A 22156-nucleotide genomic window follows, 5' to 3' on the forward strand; every position below is an offset into this window, starting at 1 on the left:
GCAAGTCCAGGACTGTGCCCCGGACTTGGTCATGTCCGGCTCCCCCACACCAGAAGTCGGGGATGGCGAAATACTATGGTTTATATGAAGATCTCAAAAGATCTTGGAGATTTGGACGAATGAACCATTTCGAGCATTAAGTTGTCACTCAAAACTTAAAATAAAAAGACGTGTATTCCCAGTCAGGGCACCAATCAAAACTTCTTGTTCGAGAAAGACAAAGGCAAGATTTTCCTATATCCTGACTTTTGAGTTATATCATCACCTTTTCGTCACAAGACACAGCTTGACCACCCAATCATGTCGCCCTCGGCTCTCCCAGCTTCCAAAACTTACAACATTGCCTCGATCCCGGCCGACGGTATCGGCCCGGAGGTGGTGGATGCGGCTATTGCAGTCCTCAAGACTCTGTCTGAAACTTTGGGATCCTTTGATATCGACTTTACTCACTACGACTGGTCTTCTGAAACATACAAGAAGACGGGCAAGTACATTCCCGATGGCGGTCTCGAGCAACTGAAGAAGCACGATGCCATCCTTTTCGGCGCTGTGGGCGCACCAGGTAAGTGTACTTATACGTCCTCTCTTTGGAATTAATCATCTAACAGACCTGGCAGACGTTCCCGACCACATTTCCCTCTGGGGTCTCAGACTGGCCATTTGCCAGCCATTCCAGCAGTATGCCAACGTGCGACCCACCAAGGTCTTTCGCGGCACCCAGTCGCCGCTGCGCAACTGCAAGCCCGGCGAGCTGGACTGGGTCATTATCCGCGAGAACAGCGAGGGCGAGTACGCCGGCCAGGGCGGACGGTCCCACCGCGGCCAGGCCTGGGAGACGGCGACCGAGGTGTCCATCTTCACCCGGCACGCGGTGGAGCGCATCATCCGCTTCGCCTTTGAGACGGCGCAGAAGCGCCCGCGCAAGCTCCTGACCGTGGTCACCAAGAGCAACGCCCAGCGCAACGGCATGGTGCTCTGGGACGAGGTCGCCGCCGAGGTCGCCAAGGACTTCCCCGACGTGACCCAGGACAAGATGCTCGTCGACGCCATGACGTGCCGCATGGTCCTCCAGCCCCAGTCCCTCGACACCATTGTCGCCACCAACTTGCACGCCGATATCCTGTCCGATCTTGCCGCTGCGCTGGCTGGCTCCATTGGCATCGCTCCGACGTCAAACTTGGACCCCACGCGCCAGAACCCCAGCATGTTTGAGCCCATCCACGGATCGGCCTTTGACATTACCGGCAAGGGTGTGGCCAACCCCGTGGCTACCTTCTGGACGAGCGCTGAGATGCTCGAGTGGCTCGGTGAAGCAGATGCGGCCAAGAAGCTCCTAGACGCCACTGAGCGGGTATGTGAGAAGGGTGTCGTTACGGCCGACTTGGGCGGCACAGCAAAGACGGTTGACGTGACGAACGCCGTCATTGAAGAGATTAAGAGCTCTTACGGCAAGAGCAAATAAAAGCCTGGCCATGAAGTCCTGTAGCAAGTATAAAGACCAGCAAGCCTCAAAGTTAAAGAAATTTGATTCAATTCACGTAAAATCGGCCAATTCTGCGAGTGCTTAACTGTACATGCCTGCGCCATTTAAATCGAATAATGAAGGATCACAGGTGCATGTATTGTCAGGAATAGGTGCCCCTATAATTTTAATGGATACAAACAGAGCGCATTGGGGACCTGCTTCATGAAAATCCAAAACCGAGGGTTGAATCTGTCAGCCCAATTTGTGCAAAATTGGAAAAGTCCAATGGTCCGAGAGGATCAAACCACTCTTGACTATAAATATCCATTGCAGGGAGCATGTCAGAAACGGGCATTGGGGTTTGAGTTGGAGTGAACTGTGCTGTTCCTAGGCCAACACGAGACTGAAAGCTATGCAGCTCGCTGGACTGAGAAGGCCTCTGCGAGGTAAAGATACCCGCTCGATCTTGCAAGCGGGATTCTGGTCCACCTAATGATGTGACCTGGGATGACCGACGTCCATCCTGGCTGGCCGTTGGAGTGGCAGGCAAGTTTGGGGTCCCGCCGGCCTTCTCTGATGGAATTTGGCCCTGTGAGTCGGGATTGGAGCGATTGCATGAACCATCTGAACGAATAGCTGCCTCTCGTGTCTGTTGCCCATTGCTATTCGTTGGACTAACCGGGGTTTCTTGGATGACTTCATAACCTTCGTCTTGTTTTCTCTGGAGGGCAGATGCGAGATGCTCGACTCCACGAGCGCATGATTCGGGCCACGCGGTACCCCTAGCCGAAAGCTGCTTGAGAATATACAACGCTTTTCTTGCATATCTAGAAAATCCAATCAGCTTCGTACCCATGCCCAACGCGGTCGGGAAAACTTACTTTTGCGCCGAGGAAAGCGTCGTCTCCCCTTCCAGAGCGGCATATGTGAGCACAAAACAGCCCATCCAGACGGACCAAGTCATCGAGGGATAGAGTAGGATATTCTGGGAGGATGCACCTTTTTGTCGAGGGTCGTTTGATATAATTGCATCAATCAATGCTCTCGCGGAACTGATGCACGATTGTAGCGCTGCCCGTGAGGCAGGTGACTTGACATTGGAGGCCAAAAGAGGTCGGTTCAAGTTGATAATGGATTCGTGATATTTAATCATTAGGAGAGATCCTTGGAATGGTGATATTCTTGTTGAGTTTGACGAGTCATTATTCTCATCTTCGAATTCTAGTCGGCCTTCACTTTTTTCTTGAACCTCGTTGGCCCACTTCGCGAGCTCAGATTGCACATGCAAAGCTCGATCCACGGTATCGTGACGAGCGGCTATGGACTTGTTTCGCAGCTCGAGGATGAGTCCGCGGAGGCGAGCATGCTTTGCAATCAGTGTCATGAACAGGAGAGGTCTGGCTATTCATGGGCGTTGGTCAGCTACCTTCACATTGGCGTGTATAACAAGTTGTCCTTATTTACCTTCTGCTGACTCTCCCGCTGGAGAATCCTTGTGTAATTCGTTCAAGGGAAGACAGACGTCGCAGTCATCATCCACTATAGCTAGTGGATGGCCAAGGGATTGGCAGACGATCCTTTCTAGGCCATATAAAGACCACCATATCCGCTTCCGCATGGCCGCTTCGTGGTTGTTGAAGTTGGAATAACGCACCGGGCATCGGTGAAGACCAAGGTGAAATGACATTCTCACAATAACGCCGCCGAGCCTGGAGGCCATGTTATATCTGAGCATGGATACTAGGAAAAGCTGAACACACAAAACGGCCTGTAGGCTCTTCAGAGAGGCAGGACACCCAAGCGCGAAAACTATACTCGAGGCAATGTGCTCAGAATTGAGAAACACGAGATTGTTGGGAATAGCAGACTGATGTACGCCAAGTTGTCGAGAGTCGGCTAGGGATATTGATACCATTGATCGGACTATGGTTGCATCTGCTTCGCTGATATTAGAGATGCCGACGGATGCGACCCTCTCAAATGTTTGCAAGACTTCGGGTCCGTGTAGGAATGGGTACGCTGGGTGCCAATTCTCAAAGTAGCTCTTCGTCCACTGCACCAAGTGGTCAAAGTTAACTGTCGGCGCACCTCGCGCTGTATCCTCGATTATCTCGTCTTGCCGCCAAAATGGTGCACGGGATCGAGTAGCGGGGGTTTCAATCTGTTCTGGCCCAGGTTCCACAAGTTCGTCTTCTTCGCCCGGGACAAGATCACCTCGAACATTGTTCTTGTCCACCGGGCGTGCATTTCGCGATAGTATATCATATACGGTCCGTATGAAGTAGATCCCACTGCCGCTGCCGATGAAGCGAGGCAAGCCCTTCTTGCCGCCGTTCCTCATCAGCCCAAATTCTCTCGTGACATGGTCCTCGGATTCCGTCCTTTTTCTTTTCTCTGGCCGCTGAGTCTGGACTGGAGACTTTCTTGCGTCGTTGGGATTCGACCATCCGTCGAATCTGGGGCTACTCGTCGTTTCGCTCATGATGACAAGCAATGGTCACCCAGTCTTGGCGCCACCACTTGCAGATTTTAGGTGCTGTCAGGCCTCGGGAACTTGGCGCTCTCCCATGGCAGCTCTGTTGAACTCGTCCGGAAGTAGACGGTTCCGTGGCGTGTCCTTTCAAAGGACAACCTGCTATATGTCCTTCATTAATTCGCTTGACCGACAGACTAGTGAGGCACGCAACGACGTTGGTAATGTTGATCACGGCACGTGATGCATCCAAAGTCAAAAGTTCAAGTCACCAGCGATCTGCATTGGTGATGTTCACAGGCTTGGCCGACATTTGAATTTAGCACCCAGCCAGTTGGGGCGCTCTAGCGCAGCTGACCCCGCAAAATTCTGAGCAGGGCTGGTTTGGTGGAGATGAGCCAAGCATTTTAGCAGGGCAGGTAAACCCAAGGTCTATATACTGATCATGTTTTGTGTATAAATACATTGTAGTAGACATCAAAGCTGGTTTGCATCTAAATGCGACGGAGAACATGCAAAGATATGAAAATCGATGTCGTTTCCCCATTGATTAGCCAGGGTTGCAAGGGTCGTTTTCGACAACATAAAATCAATTCGTGCTTCCATTCTTTTCATGGCGCATTCAAATCAGAAATATATATTTTCGTTATCCTTGGCAAATATACTCGCTCTACCCTGATGGCGTGCTCTTGTTGATGATTCTGGAAGCTGTCCCGGCATAGATCTTGTGTCGCTCGTCGCGGGAGATGCACTCTGATGCTGTTGATACACGGGCTGGCCCATCATGAGGTTGTTCTGTTGAATGCCCGGAGTTTCGATGCCAAACGCCCCCCAAGGTCCTTGAGGGCTGACATGATGCGTCACCCCCAGGTCAAACGAAGAGTCAGGAGTTTGTGCCGAGGCTGCCGGTACGCTGATGCCAACTGGCCAGGGCTCATTTTCCGTCGACGTAGTGTCGAGGGAGGCCGATCCGCGTGCATGGCTGCTCATGCCAAGTGAAGGGACAACACCGCTCGCTGCTGGTGCTGCTCCGGGTGGTGGTGCTGCTGCTACTAGGCTGGCGCCATGCTGCTTATCCAGAAACCAAGACCTCGCCTCATCGCGAGTCTCCAACGGAAATTGAGTCCATCCTTGCACCAGTTCGGTCTTGGACTGTGACGATGGCTTCATGAACCGTCGACCGGCATCGGAATACCTGCCTTGCTCGACCGATCCGGCATGAATCTCGGAAAGGGCAAAGAACAATGCTCGCTCCGTGTCTAGGAGCCGCTTCTCCAGGGAATTCAGGTAACCTGCTGGAAGTCCTCTGTCGAACGGGCGGGGTTCAAACGATTAGCGTCCGGACAAAGATTGCTGCGGCGCTTGGACTTGTAGAGGGGAGCTTTGGAGGGGTTACAAACCTCCTGTTTTGTTCGGGGTAATGGCACTTGTCTGGTGCGCCTGCGCACTGGGAGCACACGGGTCTAGAGTGCTAATGGTTAGCGGTCGTAGAGCTGATTTGTGATAGGTATGCTGTGATAGGTTTACGTTTTACGGTCGCACTGGAGAAGACCGTCAGTCAGTATATACTCGGGTGTTCTTCTCGGTTAATAAGAATTGATGGGTTTCAGTTGCTGACTTTTTGTTTCTTGGCCCTACAAAGTCCGCAGGCAATCGTCATGGATCCCGTGGTTTCCGCTACCACAATGATATTAGCAGCTATTCCCTGATGGTAGCAACAAAATGATGATGGTCAACACTTACCAGCCTTGCTCTCGCTGATATCTCCCATATCGTTGACACGTCCTTCTTTGCTTTTTTCTGTCTGGGTGACGACGATGCCGCCAGTCTCCTCGGATTGGTGACTCCGTTATCAATCAGCAGTAGTAGTGATGATCGTCACGGGTATTTTCTCGAATTCTGGTAATATAGAATTTCTTTGGCTAAAGCCCTCGCAGCAGCTAAGTAGTAAGACAGTTTATTATTGTGGTGACTCCGGAGTGCAAGTGAATGCCCCCCCGGCTGAAAGAAGTGGACAGCGCTGATAGAAAAGGATGACCCCCGGACTTGCAAAACCCCGGGCGGCCGCTAGAAATTGGCAGCTTGGCGCAACCACCGACCGTTTGCTGTCATTGTTCCAAATTGATTAACAATTGACTGTTCAGCCCTTTTACATCATAGTAAACCTTGGAGTCTTTAATATATGCGCATAACCTTATGTAATCCAACTTACCATCTGCAACTACGTTGTAGACAGGTAAAAAAAAAATGCCGATAGAAAACACAACTTGCGACGTGTTGGATGCGGGGGAAAAAACAATGAATTTTACTATAAGGGCATCTACCTAAGTTGGTTCATCCCTCTCGATTGGCTTTCGCTACGAATCAACGTGCGTACACCCGCCGCTCCCTTTTCGGTTTCGCTGGCGCTTTTGAATAGGTCGCACCTCACTATTTTGAAGTCGGGGTCTTGGCTATTGTCGGTCTCGGACCTGTCTCCATGTACAGAACTGTGCGCGCTGCTGTGGAATTCAAACGTGCCCGTGCTGTTGGAGCGGGAGCGGAGCTCAAACTCATCTCCCCGAGTCTCCGAGACGACACGAATCTCCTTTGTCACAAAGATTTCGTCGAGCGAGCTTGTGAGCACCGGCCAGAAGACCGGAACAGAGGCGCAGATGTTGGCCACATTCACCTCTGCAATCGACAGGACGACGCTGATGGGAGAATACCAGGAGGGATCGAAGGTTGGGCTCGTCGCTGCTTGGTGAGCAATGAGCGTCGCAAGGCGCCAAATGGAGATGCAAACAACTCTAAACATCCAGAGCCTGTTAGTGAAGTTTCTTCTTAAGAGGAGCGGTTGCGGAAATCCAGAAAACTCACAAGCAACCTCCGGCCAACAAGCCAGCCAAGCCAACCCTATTGACCGCCATCCCGTTTGTATTAAAGTAAAGATACATTGGAAGCAACAATATCAAAGCGTCTAGACCCATGTTGAAACCCGCATGCCCAGTGAAGGTCTCCACGAATGGGCCTCTGGTCAAAGAGCCGTAACCGAAGCAGTTCTTCTCACTATCAGGCACGAGAACGGACCAAAAGTCGTTGACGGGTATGCACGGCATCCAGGCCAAGATGGTGAAAGCTATGCCCCAGAGAGATGTTACTGTCAGGAGGACGTAACATGCATATCTCAATTTCTGATCGTTGAAGACCCGAAGATACTGCAAGAGCAATGATATCTTGATCAGTGTCGTGGACATGATATAAGTACCATTTCCGATGTAAAATAACTTGACAGGTCAGTACATTCTGCCAGACTATTCTCGTCGTCATGTTGTTTGCTTACTTTCAAGTAGGACGCCATTGTGTCCGTACTTAATAATATGAAATGTTGACCCATGCCATAACTCGGCACTACAAAATCATAACGTTAGTATATATGTGCGCGCGCGCATTCATCTCGGCATTGAAACGGGGCAAAGACTTACTGATGCAAATGCAAATGGCTCCCGTTAATCCCACAACCTATCAAACCTCGAAAAGTTAACAATCATTCAGATAAGTTGTACCGTTTCTGTTGCTCTCGATACGTACCAGAACAAGAGCCAAGAAAAAATCATCCCATCCAGGTGAATAAGTAATAAAAAATCTTGTGTAGAATCGAAACATGGCGCACGCCCAAGACAACAGCTGCATTCCAAGTTAGAAGTCCGTCTTTCAATCTTCTTTCGTTGTCGCCGGAAGCCGGTCACAAAATGGGGGGTTTTCCATACGATGCATGTCACAGTCACCCCAAGGACAGTCTCCCGCTTGTTAGCCGTCGGTAGCGGCTCATTGAGATTGTCGTAAGAGCCCAAGAGGGCAGACAGGCTATCATCGGACATGTTTGAACGGCGGTCTGTCTGTCGACGATGAAGCGCCCCAGGCCACTCGCATCGGAATCTTTTGGAGGGGATTGTCTGAAAGCAATAAACTACAATGAAGACGAGAAGCCAGCTCGAATCGATTAATTTTTGATCAATTAGAAGGGGATTAGACGGTGGTACGCAGAAAACCAAGGCAATAATGGCCCCCCGACCCGAATCGGGACGGATTGGTCCTACATATTTACAAAGAGACTCGCCCCGATGATCTCTACTCTTCTGGCATTAGGTTGTTGTCCGGGGTTGCTCACGTTTGGACGACTCGCGCCCACAGATGCCACACATTTAATGTCGAGAGTCGATCAAGGCACAAGGCACCAAGGTCCTCCCCGGACCGGCTAATGTAGCATTCGACGGCATGTCCCAGCGCCGGTCATTGAGAAAAAGATGGGCCGTGCAGTGGACTCTCTAGTGGGTGAGGTCTCGTTTGGTTTGGTACGCAAAAAAGCAGGAAATGCCGTAGTAGTGGTACTCGAGCTTTGGTGGAGGTGGCAGACCACGATCCACCCGATCTAGTGCACGACGAGTCCAGGACCAGACGTTGCAGAGAACTTGACAAGCGACCAAACGGCCTGATAGTTCGGAAAATTTCACATTAGGGTCCCGTGAAGTTCAACGGTTGTTACACGTATTTACATGATGTGTGACGAGCAGATGACATTTGGAGCAGATTGAATCTTTGGCTTGCCTCGAAAAATCAGCTTGCTAGTACTGCAACTGCCGACCACTAGTATATCATCAGTGTGAAGTTTGGACGGCTTATTGATTTGTGATAGCCTTGTCATCTACCAATCACCACTGCTAGCATACGGGGATTCCGCAGGTGCGCTATTTGTTCTGGAATGCACCAAGGAAATAGATTGGACCGCTCCAGTGTCCAGGCTCGACGATAGTCGACAAATAGACCCGAAGTCATGGAACGCTAACTCATATTTTCGTCCCAATCTTGTGCCGTGAGGCGAGGCAGTGTAGTCCAAGGCTGGAAAAGAGGAAACGTTGATATGAGAAATGTCCTACATAGTATAATATCATCAACGCTAACAGAGTAGCAGTTGTAGGGCTTCACGGGTAGGTAACGTCTAGTAGTCACGCCAAATTTTCCTGTTCAAGTCAGGTCGTTGATGTCTGGTGCCAATTGGCCAACGCGTACGTGCGCGTATCGGCAATGAACTCGAGACAGATCTGCTGGCGCTATCCCTGCCGCAGTGGAACCTATATCGCCTTTTTTTGCAAGCTTGCACCAGGCACTCGACAAAGAATACACGTGGGACTGGGATGAGCCACCGAGAAAGACTCGAAACGACGTAGTATTCAATGGCAACACACCACGGTAATTGTAATTGCTGCGCACCTTATCACGATGCACTAATGGGCTAGGTTCCTGGACCTCGTTCGGCACTTGGGGTGATGAGCATTTCAATTGTGGTTGTGCGAGATATCCCATGTGCCTCTCTTGTTTCAATACTGGACCAACCCCAAAGAACTTATTTTAGCAAGGAAACAATAAAAGTTTTAGAACGGGAGACGCAACCCGTAGAGACTAGCGGTGACTTGGAACGCTGGCTGAGGCTCTACTGGCCCATGCCATGCCGCCGGCATCCCATCCCGGGGGCACGATTCCCCATGGCTTCCTGCATTCTCCACTATGGAGCAAAATAAAAGTGGCCATCTGCTAAAGTTTCATTTGACCTAAGATACTACCACCTACGTACTCGTAATACTACCCTAACCTCTTTTCACTCGGGTCTAACCTCCAAGACCTCGAGTCGAGATCCGGCCTTGGTCGTGGTCAGGGGGCATAGGCCATTCCTTCAGTCTTGGCGAACCTGTGAAGGCTCAAGGGTCAACGACAGCCGGAATAACGCCAGTAAAGTATAGTACTTGTGTGTATTGTATTGTATTGTATCAATCAATCAATCAATGGTCGGAAAAAATAGGTTTGCTAATTGGCACTGCGCCCACTTGAATTATGACGTATGCTACGAAGCAAAGGTATATAATACTACTAGTCCTTATCCATTACGCAACCTGTAACCATGGATGGGGATAGTGTGTAGTGAGTTGTGATAATTTACAATGGACCACCAACCCAAATCCACACGCAGCATAACGAAAAAGAAATGACTACTACTGACATACCTTGAAAGAATTGCTTATTCCCGTCACCCGTCGGGCAATAATTCATGCCGACTACACATACCTGTCAACATGGGCTACCAAACCGCTAGACGATAGTTTTATCATCCCGACTTGTGTGCTTAATTACTATTCTAGAATTCGAGAGATCTGCCCGCGCTCAGCACCAAACCTTTCTTCCCGTCTTCTGGGGACGAGCCCCTCTCTCTATGATTCGCGATCCCGTGGTCTAGTCACGCGGATCGTTGGTTGTTCGCAAAAGTTGCCCCGTCAAGGATCTTACACCCGACACAAGGAGCGTTCGACTAGAATCTCCACACGGGACCCAAAAGCATTGCAACCTCAGGGTGCTGGTATGCGACTCTAAAAGGGACCTGGCGTACCAAGCGACACTGCAACAAGTTAGAACACAAACGTGGTAACCACTGAAGTTGTCTGGCTTGGTTGGATCCCTTGTCATAAAGTGCCATTATTGTGGTGTCTGGTTCCAGTGATCTGCGCTTCTCGTCCTTGCTTTTTTTGCTCTTTTCTTTCTTTAAGGCGCTTCCATCGCGGGTGCAAGGACCTCAACTTGACCTTGACTCTCACCGCGTGGAATTCCTGCGGGTGGACTCAAATCGCACAAACGCGAAACGGAGATTGGGTAGATCATCCTGCCCGCTTGCCAGGCCCCCTTGAGACTTTTGTGATCCATAATCTGGACCCTGGGACGACGTATGAGCTTTGACTTGGCACATTCAGGGTGCCAAAATCCGAGTACGGGTTCGGAGAATAATATATTGCCTGGGATCTGCTCAAAGCTTATCGTAGATGCGCCGTGGTGCCCGCCGCTAGATGCATCCCAGCTATTATAAAAAAGGATTCGATTGCTCATCAAGAGGCCAAAGAAGATTCGCTGGCGCGTCCGTAATATCATTCATGTCAGAGACTTCACCAAGTTTGGTCAAGTGAGCCAAAAGCACGGTTGACCTGGTGCTCAAACGGTCGGGTTGAATCATCTTGTGAACACTGCTGGCTATATCCAATTTTGTTGTTTCAGGGTCTTCTCGGTGGCAGCAAGAAGATAAGTATAGTCATTGCCTCGCAGAGCATTATAAGGGGGCTGACTAAGTGTAGATGAGCCTCAATGGCGGCAGTAGATATCCGAAAAAAGCGGACGGTGCTCAGAGTTGCCCTAGATGGGCTCAGCAATTCGCTCCGTTGCTTTACACTGCTTGTCAAATGCGACAAACGCACGAACGAAAGCGTCCAGGTTCCAGGACATGTGAACAACTCTGCAGCGAGCTTTGAATGAAGCAACTTGACGAGTATCTATTATGAGTCTCCTTGAGGCAGAACTCATTAAGCCTGTTCCAATTCCTGGAGCAAACGAGCAGCTGCCCGGCAAAGTCAAGACTCAAAATTCAATTTTGTGGCTTTCGCAGTTCCTGGAGCCAGCCGATAGAATGCAAGACCAGGCTTGAGAGTCAAGAGCTCATTGGTCCGCCCTGAAAGGAAAAGATTGAAACAAGTGGCAAAAGCGGGCTAAAACGGACCAAATATAGGTGACAGTGTATACACACCATAATTGGTTCGATGCTCACAAATATTTGAGACGCTCTACTCTCTTCAGACGACTCTCCGATCGATTCATTTTGAACATACTTCATTCACAAGAAAAAGAAGCACTACTTGTGTGGCGCCGATGATCTATTGCAGCTACCATGTTTGCAAGGATACTATTGGCGGAATGAAAACTGCCATTCACCATTACCTCCGGTAGCGAAGAGGGGATTAGGCTCACTCGGGTTGCATTTACCCCGGAATGATCTACATGGGGATTGACTGAAGATCAAAATGTATAGACTCGCGACAGGAAATCTCAAGATGACTTCATATCAAAAACGACGCCCGAGTACGTGAGCACTTCAAGCATGGCTTTGTCCATCGTGGCTCAAAATGTGCTCGTAGGGGCGTTGTTCCCATTACTCGCCTCTGCCCTAATTGACAGGCAAAACATAGTCCCCCAATTCAATATCATCCGTACGACTCTCATTGATAACGAGACGACGCCTCTCCAGGTCGGAAATGGCAATTTCGCCTTCAATGTTGACAATACAGGAATGCAAAGTTTCTTGCCATTTAATACACTTTCGAGCTGGGCATGGCATAATGATTCCCTGCCAACAGACGGGTATAACAAAATTCTTTGATTTTGATTCAGCTTGTATATGTTTTTCTCTCTCTAATATTTCACCCAATTAGTGAACTTCTTAGCGAATACCACGGCGTACCTATGCTGACGCATGGGAGAAATGTTTCCTACGATCTACCCGATCCCAATCTCCCAGCTGTCTCGCAATGGCTCATCGCCAACCCAAATAGGATCAATCTTGGTCGCATCGGCCTAAAATACAAAGGAAACACTCTTTCCGCATCAGACATCACTGAACCACACCAAGAACTGAATCTGTGGGCTGGTACAATCACTTCGAGCTTCAAGTTGAACGGGCAAGACATTCAGGTTGTCACACAAGGCGACTTTGAGTCAGACGCTGTCACCTTCAACATCACATCTGCGCTTATTGCAGATGGCGATCTCGAAGTCGAACTCGACTTTCCGTACCCACCAATCCATAGCACTGCGTACAAGTACGAGGTCTTTGTCGGCGTGTATGACTTTCCTCTGAACCATACTACCGAGATTGTTGAGGACGCAGATAATGGGACAGTGCACATCCATCATGAACTGCAGGAGACAAGCTACTACTTGAATCTGCGATGGCCTTCGAATTGTTCTCTAGCTCTCTCCCGTGATGAGGCTCAGGGATCAAATACGACCAAAGCACACAGTTATACACTGGGCCTAGGGGCGGCTTCGTCCACTACGAACGATACCATCATCTTCACGGCTCATTTCTCACCGGATATAGCGGTACCAGCTCTACCGTCGGAGATTCGGGAGCAGAATACTGCCGACTGGGGAGACTACTGGAGCAACGGGGGCTTTGTTGACGTCACGGCATCTTCCAACCCGAATGCCACCGAGCTGCAACGGAGGATTATACTTTCCCAGTACCACGTTCGCGTCAACAGCGCGCCGCAGGGCCAGTCGCCGCAGGAGAGCGGCTTGATGAACAATGGCTGGTATGGAAAATTCCACATGGAAATGGTTGTCTGGCAGTAAGTGGCAAAACCCTGTGTCTTTGTTTTTGCAATTTTCTCTGGACGATTCCATTTACGAGGCCTTGTTTCCCGGTCCCATATTTTGGCCTGGGAAATACCTATCTTACCTGTAGCTCGAGCACTTGCTGGAGGTTTCTACGCAATCCAGAAAGGACTGAGTGGCTAACACGTATCAACTCACCAGCAATGCGCACTGGTCGACCTGGGGCCGGCAGGAGCATTTCGACGCCATCTTTCCCGCGCTGTACGAAGCCCTGTTGCCGTCGTCGCTGGCCCGCGCCCAGAGTATGGGCTGGGAGGGAGCGCGTTGGCCAAAGATGACACAGACTATCACAGGATCTAGCGCTCCTGGAGGTATCAACGGCTTGCTCATGTGGCAGCAGGTATGATTTTTCAAGTCGCCGCGATATTGTTCATTGGAGATATTACTGACTTGAGAGTGATAGCCCCATGTCATGTATCTTGCCACGTTGGCCTACCAGGCTTCGCCAACTCAGTCGACGCTTGAGCGTTGGGACAAGGTCCTTACTGCCACGGCCGATTATATGACTTCGTACGCTTGGTATAATGAGACTTCTGGATACTACGATCTCGGTCCACCGTAAGTTGTCTTGCTGCATAGTTTCATCTTGCGGTTACTGTCTAACATGGCATCAAAGTGCATATGGTGTCACAGAGAATACGCCCCCGACAGAGTCACTCAATCTTGCCTACGAGGTATAAATGTCCGATCTTGGCAAGACTATAGTATGGTCGCTGATAGTTGAAAAGATTGCTTACTGGCGCTACGGTCTCGACGTCGCCCGAGACTGGAAAGAGAAGCTCGGCCAGGAAGTGCCCGAAACATGGACTAGTGTGGCCGAGAATCTGGCTCCTCCACCACAAGTCGATGGACTGTATACCGTCTACGAGGGTCTCGACTCTTCATGGTGGAACAATACGTCTTTGACCGGAGATCCACGTTCTTTGATCATGCTTCAGGTAAGGAGTGACAATGATTCCTATCTTCTCAGGCCCGCAGTAGTTTCAAAAGTAGCTGTGATTGACACTTCTCTTCATCCAGGGCATACTCCCAGACACTCCAGCCGTGGATCCAGAAGTGGCGCTCAGGACAGCAGACAAGGTCTGGGAGGTCTGGGGCGATGCCAATATTCGCGGCTGGGGTCGTCCGGTGCTAGCCATCAACTCGGCCCGCATAGGGAACCCCGAGAGGGCAATCTACCATCTCACTGCCTATGACTACTGGCAGTTTGATGATGCTGGTAACGTCTTCAGACCTTGATGAGAAAGACTCCCCACGTTGACCAATTTTGAAGGGTTCGCTGTCCGCGGAGGAGATGGAGGTACGCCACCTCCGTTTATGCCTGGAAACGCTGGATTTCTTTATGCCGGTAAGTCAGAAATCTCAGATGAATTTGTATAAAAATGTTTGAGACTGATGAAATGAGTGTAGTCGCCTACATGGCAGCAGGCTGGCAAGGATCAGAAGGCGACGCTCCCGGGTTCCCCAAAGACGGAACCTGGTCTGTTGAATATGAAGGATTGTTGAAAGCACCTTGAAGGATCTGCGGCTATTGATCTAGTTCCCACGTATTCCACGTATAAAGCCAGACGTCCATCAGATGAATGTGTTTCTCGATACCTTGCTTTCAACATGAGTATAGTCTCCTCACCAGGCTCTGTAGTTTTCCTAGAGTCCATTTCAGCCAATATTCGTGACAATGACTCGTTTGATTTCTTTAGTATATTCACTGTTTGCAGACTTTCTTTCATCAACAAGCGACTTGGTTGGCGACGATCGAGTCAGCATATGGGTCCGATGGTGTAGTTGGTTATCACGTCAGTCTAACACACTGAAGGTCGGCGGATCGAGCCCGCCTCGGATCATTCTTTTGCTTGTCACTCAACCTGTGGAGTATAAGATAATTTTTACTCGTTTGATCGTTCGAATCCACTCATTCAGCAAAGTGCTGCCTTATCATTTCGCTGTTAGTGGTGTGTTTTGTCTGTTGTTTGCAATGTAATTTTCATAGCATCCTGTCCGAGGTAGCTTTAGTAGGTACACCTAACTCTGCGTGTAAGAATATGGGTCTAAAAGGGTAGCCTAGGATATAAGGATAAGAATCGGTGCAAGCAAAAATTTACTAGTAAAATAGGCAAAAATATGTGGATATTAAGATATAAAGATTATCCTTAGCATTTAGGTATAAATAAGGGTAATTTCGGTGGTAGAATACCTCGTATATATGCTAGCGGTTTATTTCTATGGGGCAAAATCACTATTTCGAGGCTAATCCACCTAGAGTACCGCTGAGTATCGCTAAGATAAGCCGGTTAAAAGTCAGAATTATTGCCTTCCCAGGGTTGGCCCCACTCTTTTCATTAGAATAACGTTTTATAAAGATAAAATCCATAGTAAAAGTATTATTATTATAACGAGAGTTGGCTGTAGGTTCTAGCAATTTGTTGCTAGTGGGCGGCCGTCCCGCTTTTATGGACCAAGTGCAAAAATTTTATGTTTAGCGTCCCTGAGCACCAACATGGCGACAGAGCATTTTTGAGCTTGATAGCTGGCCAGTAATAGAAAATGTTACAATACAAAATTTGGCTCCTACTTTGTATATGGTCCAAAAGGAGGAGAAAACTGCTCACACAGAAACTTGGAAATTGGGTAACGTTAATTTAAGGGGGGAAAAAAGAGAGAGAGAGAGAGAGACAGAGAGAAACAGGTTTATCATTTGGGGCTTCGTGACTGCAACCCTCCAATACAGTGATAAATCTACAGAAATATCAATTTTTAAAAAAAATTGAAAAAAAAAAATTTCGAGTCAAAAACAGGTCAGTCGGGGATTCGAACCCCGGTTACCGGAAGGCGTGATGAAGAATCAGAATCCGATGTGATAACCAACTACACTAACCGACCTCGAATGTTGAGTGGCGATGCTCTTATCAAGTCCCATATCAGTGGGGCAAAAAGCCAGGCATCCGAGGTCGACATCTCCAGGACAAACCAGGTCATAACGTCGGGTAGTTGATGCGCAATCACCGTCTTTACAATAATACTTCAATAAAAGTGATCTTTTATTTATATAGAAGCTCTCATTTAGGTGAATATTCTGCCATCCTACGCCAATCCACGAATAACATCAGCGGCCTTTACGTGAAGCACGGTCAGCATAATAGATTCATAGTCACATCAAGTACAAGAAACGCCGATTCTGAGACGTGTTTGGATCACTCACCTTCTCTGCCACTGCATAGACCGTAGTCATTGTGTGACTGGCTGGCAACAGTGGCATAACGCTTGCATCAACAATGCGCAATCCTTCGATGCCGTAGACCTTGAGCTGGTTGTCAACCACACCTCCTTGCTCCTTGGCGCCCAGCTTGCAACTTCCGGCCGGGTGATAGAGAGTACCGGCCGACTGGCGGATGAAGCTTTCAAGATCCGCGTCGCTCGTGATGTTGGCACCGGGCAGGACTTCGAATGGCTGCAGCGGAGCAAGCGCATCTGCTCCCATCAGCGACCGTACAAACTTGATGCCCTCGACAAGAATCTCGACATCGAGCGGGTTGCTCAGGTAGTTTGGATCGGCCAAGGGCGCGTCAAAGATATCTGCCGACGGCGCCTTGATGCTACCTCGAGAGTAAGGGTGTTCCAAACCGAGCACAACTGCGCCGTCGGCCCAGATGAGCTCCAGAACGCCAGAGTCTGCCGATCCTAGCTTTTCGCTCAGGACTTGGTGCTGTTGCTTGTAGCCCTCGATGACTTCCGCGGCTGTATCATTGAGAAGATATGCCGCCGGATCTTGTGCAGTTGCTTCGGCCTGGATGGTGGCCCACTGGTCTGTGAAGTTCAGGAGAGGAAGGAAGACGAGGAAGTCGCCGGTTGGATTGGCATATGGCCCTGTGTGCTCAGTGTCATAGAGCTCGCGTGACTCGGCTGCGTATGTCGCATTGGTGGTGAGATTGCTAGCGGTAAGAGGTGCAACAACTAGTACTTTGTGTAAGCTTGCGAATAAACATGTAGGGAATCTCGTCACTGACTCGTGTTGACAGTTGTCAAGAGGATGTGGTCGTGGAAGTTCTGCCCGACAGCTGGCAAGTCGACCACTGTGCTCACGTTGATGCTGGAAAGGTAAGTCGAATCGCCAATGCCAGAGACTTGGAGAATCTGCGGTGTAAAAATGGCACCGGCTGCCAATATGGCCTCCTTCTGGACCGTAACGGATGATTTTGAAGCATTACGACTCGATGCAAACTTATTCGATTGATCAGTAGGTACGCCTCAAAAGTAGCCGGCATATCTTCTCACCTCCACACCCGTGACAGATACGGTGTCTCCGGTTACATCACTCAGAATACGCGTGACTTGTTGCCCAGTGATCAGATGCAAGTTACCGCGGGTCTCGACTGTGTCGTAATATGCTTCTCTTGCGGATGATCGAGTCGCCGTGGAAGGATCCTGGTTGTGCGGGATGTAGAAACCACCAATGGCATTTCCATTTGCCTGGTCTGGTGAAATTGATATCCCGACTTCCTCGATTGCACTTGCAAAGTCCTCTACAGATATTATTAGTCATCGAATAGCATTCTCGGTCTGGCTCTAGAACCTACTAGTTGTTGGCCAAATGAATGGCGCATCTAAACAGTATTAGAAACATTAGCTTCTCATTGTTCTTCCAGCATGGTATCCGTATTCCTTGAGACGTCTCTAAAAGGGCGTCTTTCGTAGTCATGTAGTTCGAGTCATGAGACTACATGGTTTTGATACTTACAGCTGACATTCATATAACCATCAAATCCATGGGCAGACACATCGTAAGTAATATTATACGTGGAGGCGATTTGCTCATCTGGTGGCGTGAAGAACTCGTTCTGTATAATAGATCATGATACGCGTTAGCCATGACAGCATCCTCAATACCACACGTAGAACGTGGTTTACTCACCTTTTTGAAATATGGTAAAAGAGAGTCCCAGCCCCATCCAGAGTTCCCAAGTTCCTCCCAGCGGTCATAGTCAGACTTTGAGCCACGATCAAAGACCATACGATTAAGCTTGGTCGAGCCGCCAACGACTTTGCCTTGAGGTATCGATATCGCGCGATTCTCGACATATTCAGTCGGGATGTACGAGGTATTCCAATCGTATTGAGTGCCAACCGCCCCACCAGCCAGACCGGGAATAGTCACGATATCTTCACCCTGGTCACTGTCCAGGTTTGTCAGTTGGGAACCAACAATTGGACATCTTACTTACAATTGACCAGCTTCTATGACGAGGACAGTTGTTGCTGGAGCGGGTTAGAAAGTCCCCTCGTTGAACAGAGTTTCAGCATGCTCACCATCATCCTCACTGAGCCGGTTGGCCACTGTAAGGCCGCTTGCACCAGCTCCCACCACTACATAGTCGTAGGCCGAGAGCAGATAGTCTCGCCGGTCGATCACACGTCCTCGAAATGTAGGATGAGCTGTGGCTACTGACGAAGCCAGCACCAGCCGAGAAAGCACACGTTCTACCTTCATTGTGTCGTACAAGTTACTGGGATAGAAACACAGAATTGCCTGTTGCCTGGAAACAATCACCAAGGCGGCATCATATTATATCCTGACGTCAATTGACAATGACGAGGTGGAATTCAATGCCCTCGGCTCAAGGTCTTGGCATGACACGGCATTTCAACCCGGTGCCTGACTCTTTGAAGCGCAATTGCGTACCTTGCATGCTTACCGAGTCCCGGGTCTTGACTTGACAAACTTGATTATAACAGGCAAGTCCATATTGATATGGCATTGGGTTAAGAGAGCCGTAATCCAGGGGTAAGTCACATCGGGAAGGTATCCACCAATCAAGATCAAGTCCATGTGTCATTCGAATGGGTAAATCTGGCTGAGCAAAGCAAAATGCTCGGCTCTCGCCAGCAAAGGCCTGGGCATTGCGGCGCATCCACTGCTTATAGAGAATGAATAAGCAAAGACCATTGTGCAAAATGCTATAATTCAGACGATGTGTTAAATGACATGATATGCAGCTAGATTTGCGCAAGGGTAAACAGGTTAGCATGTTTGATCTACGGAAGATGGCTCGGCATTAGGAGGTATGGACTGCTGCTTCTGGGCAATCTGACCCGAGCTGAGGTCCGCCAAGCTTTTGTCCGTTGGATTCAATTTCGGGCACACGAGTATTGCAGCACGGTCAAGGGGCCTGCGGAATGGAGTCATATAGAGCAATTTACCCGTAGATTTCGGGCCGGCGATCTTTTCTTGAAATCCGTGTTTTCGGCAATTATGTATAAGGTTGCTGTTCCACACGCCCGCCATGTTATTTGTGTATTGCTCAGCCAGGTAGCTCTGCGATCCAACACTTGTCGGGTCCTTACCTACCACAACAGCCATTCTAGTTGCTTCTAGCCGCTGTGTACGGGAGAGACACGACTGAGATGATAGCTTTCAGTGAGACTTCATTAAATCATTGCAGAAATTATCATTTCATATATCTATCACTGACTGACATAGTACGCCCCGAATATCGCATCGCATGTTACAGCCGTCAAAAGGTTACGGCACAAAAGCAACGGAAGTTTCCCCACTTCGGCAGAACTGTTATGGTTCAAAATGTTTAGCGAGCAGTCTCCAACTACTGCAACCCAAAACAGCAAGCGAGATCATATGATGGCTACAATTGTCCAGCGAGACCTCATTCGTGGTCAATGAAAGGATGCGTTATGTGAGGAAGACAGTCGTGTCCCTGGCCAAATCGACGGATCCTTCATACATGATCATCAAAATAGCAACAGCGCTGACCAGATCCGAATACCAATTTGCAATAGCTCGCGGACAATGCGTACGGACGTCCGTTGGTGGCGTTCCTGTTCCACTAGGACCCGTCTGACGTCTCTATTTTACCTTTGCGCCGCCCACTCGGGCTGACACGACACAGGCCTTAGATAATCCATTTGGGCAGTCAGTTACCGTGCATAACGCGGTATGCGTGGGACGTCCCAGCTTCGGTCCCGGGCTCGGTGCCGTCTCAGTCAGCCAATCTGTAGCGCGTCGGCCGCCAGGCCGCGTGGCTGACGATTGTGGGCCCTGTATTCTACTCTTATATGCTGCGGGATGTCAGCATGAACGAATCGCAACACAGCCTTTCTCATAATTGAAGAATAGTGTTTCCTTCTTGATAACGACTGACTTCGCTTAACTCCTTCCCAAGGAATCGTGCTGCGTGTCAGCTGGCATCCTGTCGCTTGTTCACGTCCGTGATGGGACAAGCTGAGCGCCGGGATGCGCCTGGTGCGCTACGGACTCCTCCATATTTGACCATAGAAGAGCCCGACACCTTAAAGCCTGAAGTATTATACGTTGCCCACGAATTTTTGTATCTGTTTGGAGTCTGATTTCTAACAATATTCGAGTCCTGTTATTGAACTGTCTTACTGATCTTTATCACTTAATATTTTAATCCGTCTTTGGTTATATCCAAAAGACATCTATGACCACCATGGGCGACCTATCACCGAGAAAGCTGGACATCATCATTCTCGGTGGAGGCATAGCCGGCTTGACAACAGCTCTTGCACTGACCAAGTTTGCTCCACGAGATGCCGTGCCGAACATACACATCATCGAAATTAGACCAGAGCCAGCAACAATCGGAGGTGCAGTAAACCTCACGCCGAACGCGCTACGGATGCTGGATCATCTCGGGGCCTACGAAGTGATCAAGAAAAATGGTTACGGAAAGGACATTGATGAGCTCGAGGTCTACGATATCTACTCGACTAAACTTGCCGTTTCGAGCTTCAAGGGTGCTCATGGCAAGGGCATCGGCAGTCCACCGTTCAAAGCACTGCGTATTACTCGAGGCGATGCGCTCAAGGCTGTGCTAGAGATCGTGGAAAGACAAAAGAACATCACACTGACGTGCGGCAAGAAGACAGTCGACATCCAGGAGACGGCCGACAAGGTCACGATCGAGGTCGAGGACGGCACCACGTACACTGCCGACATTCTCATGGGCTGCGACGGAATACACTCCGTGACGAGACTCAAGCATGTGGACCCGGAACGCAAGGAGACGTACACCGGAGTCTGCAATGCGTTCGGCTTCGCCCCGGTGGGCAAGGACTTTCCCGTCCACTTTGACTGCACGGCGATCAACTTTGCGCGGCGGGGCATGCTTCTGACCAGCTATCATAATCCGGCCATGGACTCGGTCTACGTCGGCGCCTTGATGGAGGTTTCGGATATTGGATCCCGCGATGGGTGGAAGGCGGTCGGCAGTGATGCCGAAAAGACCCGCGCGGAGCTTTTGAGCAGATTCGGCGATGCCAATGTGCCATGCATCAACCAGCTAATCACAAAGGCCGAGGACTTCTACCTCTGGCCCGTATACACACTGTCAAAGGATGGACAATGGTCGACGAATCGATGTATGCTTCTTGGAGATGCAGCTGTAAGTATACCAAACTATCTCCGACTTGCACTACTCAGAAAGTAACCCTTGATAGCATGCCATGCCTCCGCAAGGCGAAAGCACCGGCATTGTGTTTGAAGACACTGTCATCTTTGCCCGCTGTCTTACCAAGTGGATGGAAAAGGGGATGCCTGGAGGTACCCCGAAAGAGGCGTTCACGGCCTACGAGACACTGCGGAAACCGAGAATCGCAACAGCCTTTGACGAGTCCCAGAGCGTCATCCGCACAGTCTCTGATGCTGGCTGGTTTGGACACAAACTGAAAACCTATATTGTCCCGTGGTATCTGTGGTACACGCGATCGTACCGTGAGAAACATTTCGTCGAGGATGTCACGACGAGCGAACTCAATTATTGCTGAGCACATAGTTTGGTGGTATATGAACTTGATTGAATGGTAATATAAGCGAATCAGTTCTTAGTTTTCGCGGTTTAGTGGTTAGAAATGGCTGTTGTTAGAGCCATAAAGAGCACGGCGCAGCAACAAAATATCACTAAATTCCCCCTCCCAACATAATGTAGTTTGACCACTTGCACTAA

At 49.5% G+C, this 22156-nt stretch overlaps 7 protein-coding genes across 7 annotated transcripts; 3 read left to right on the forward strand and 4 right to left on the reverse strand.

Moving 5' to 3' along the window:
• Nucleotides 1-300: 300 nt before the first annotated feature.
• Nucleotides 301-1462, forward strand: PFICI_09783 (tartrate dehydrogenase/decarboxylase; the record flags this gene model as incomplete). The annotated part of the gene is made up of 2 exons (XM_007838364.1): nt 301-562; nt 618-1462. The coding sequence occupies 2 exons, from the start codon at nt 301-303 to the stop codon at nt 1460-1462; spliced, it is 1107 nt and encodes a 368-aa protein (XP_007836555.1).
• Nucleotides 1463-1685: 223 nt separating this feature from the next.
• Nucleotides 1686-3947, reverse strand: PFICI_09784 (uncharacterized protein; the record flags this gene model as incomplete). Its single annotated transcript, XM_007838365.1, has 3 exons — nt 1686-2292; nt 2347-2866; nt 2930-3947. The coding sequence occupies 3 exons, from the start codon at nt 3945-3947 to the stop codon at nt 1686-1688; spliced, it is 2145 nt and encodes a 714-aa protein (XP_007836556.1).
• Nucleotides 3948-4565: 618 nt separating this feature from the next.
• PFICI_09785 (uncharacterized protein) lies at nt 4566-5709 on the reverse strand (the record flags this gene model as incomplete). The annotated part of the gene is made up of 5 exons (XM_007838366.1): nt 4566-5244; nt 5339-5401; nt 5466-5479; nt 5557-5615; nt 5682-5709. 5 exons carry the CDS (start codon nt 5707-5709, stop codon nt 4566-4568), a joined length of 843 nt encoding a protein of 280 aa, XP_007836557.1.
• A 549-nt stretch (nt 5710-6258) lies between these two features.
• On the reverse strand, nt 6259-7278 carry PFICI_09786 (uncharacterized protein; the record flags this gene model as incomplete). Its single annotated transcript, XM_007838367.1, has 3 exons — nt 6259-6742; nt 6798-7204; nt 7261-7278. 3 exons carry the CDS (start codon nt 7276-7278, stop codon nt 6259-6261), a joined length of 909 nt encoding a protein of 302 aa, XP_007836558.1.
• Nucleotides 7279-11886: 4608 nt separating this feature from the next.
• On the forward strand, nt 11887-14698 carry PFICI_09787 (uncharacterized protein; the record flags this gene model as incomplete). Its single annotated transcript, XM_007838368.1, has 9 exons — nt 11887-12146; nt 12218-13135; nt 13323-13521; nt 13585-13739; nt 13798-13855; nt 13910-14119; nt 14202-14400; nt 14455-14529; nt 14592-14698. 9 exons carry the CDS (start codon nt 11887-11889, stop codon nt 14696-14698), a joined length of 2181 nt encoding a protein of 726 aa, XP_007836559.1.
• Nucleotides 14699-16329: 1631 nt separating this feature from the next.
• On the reverse strand, nt 16330-18666 carry PFICI_09788 (uncharacterized protein; the record flags this gene model as incomplete). The annotated part of the gene is made up of 8 exons (XM_007838369.1): nt 16330-17132; nt 17186-17399; nt 17454-17701; nt 17756-17782; nt 17917-18016; nt 18091-18352; nt 18401-18434; nt 18486-18666. 8 exons carry the CDS (start codon nt 18664-18666, stop codon nt 16330-16332), a joined length of 1869 nt encoding a protein of 622 aa, XP_007836560.1.
• A 1975-nt stretch (nt 18667-20641) lies between these two features.
• PFICI_09789 (uncharacterized protein) lies at nt 20642-21977 on the forward strand (the record flags this gene model as incomplete). The annotated part of the gene is made up of 2 exons (XM_007838370.1): nt 20642-21595; nt 21651-21977. 2 exons carry the CDS (start codon nt 20642-20644, stop codon nt 21975-21977), a joined length of 1281 nt encoding a protein of 426 aa, XP_007836561.1.
• Nucleotides 21978-22156: the final 179 nt, after the last annotated feature.

Source organism: Pestalotiopsis fici (genome assembly GCF_000516985.1).
Source record: "Pestalotiopsis fici W106-1 unplaced genomic scaffold PFICI_Scf_7, whole genome shotgun sequence".
NCBI lineage: Eukaryota > Fungi > Ascomycota > Sordariomycetes > Amphisphaeriales > Sporocadaceae > Pestalotiopsis > Pestalotiopsis fici.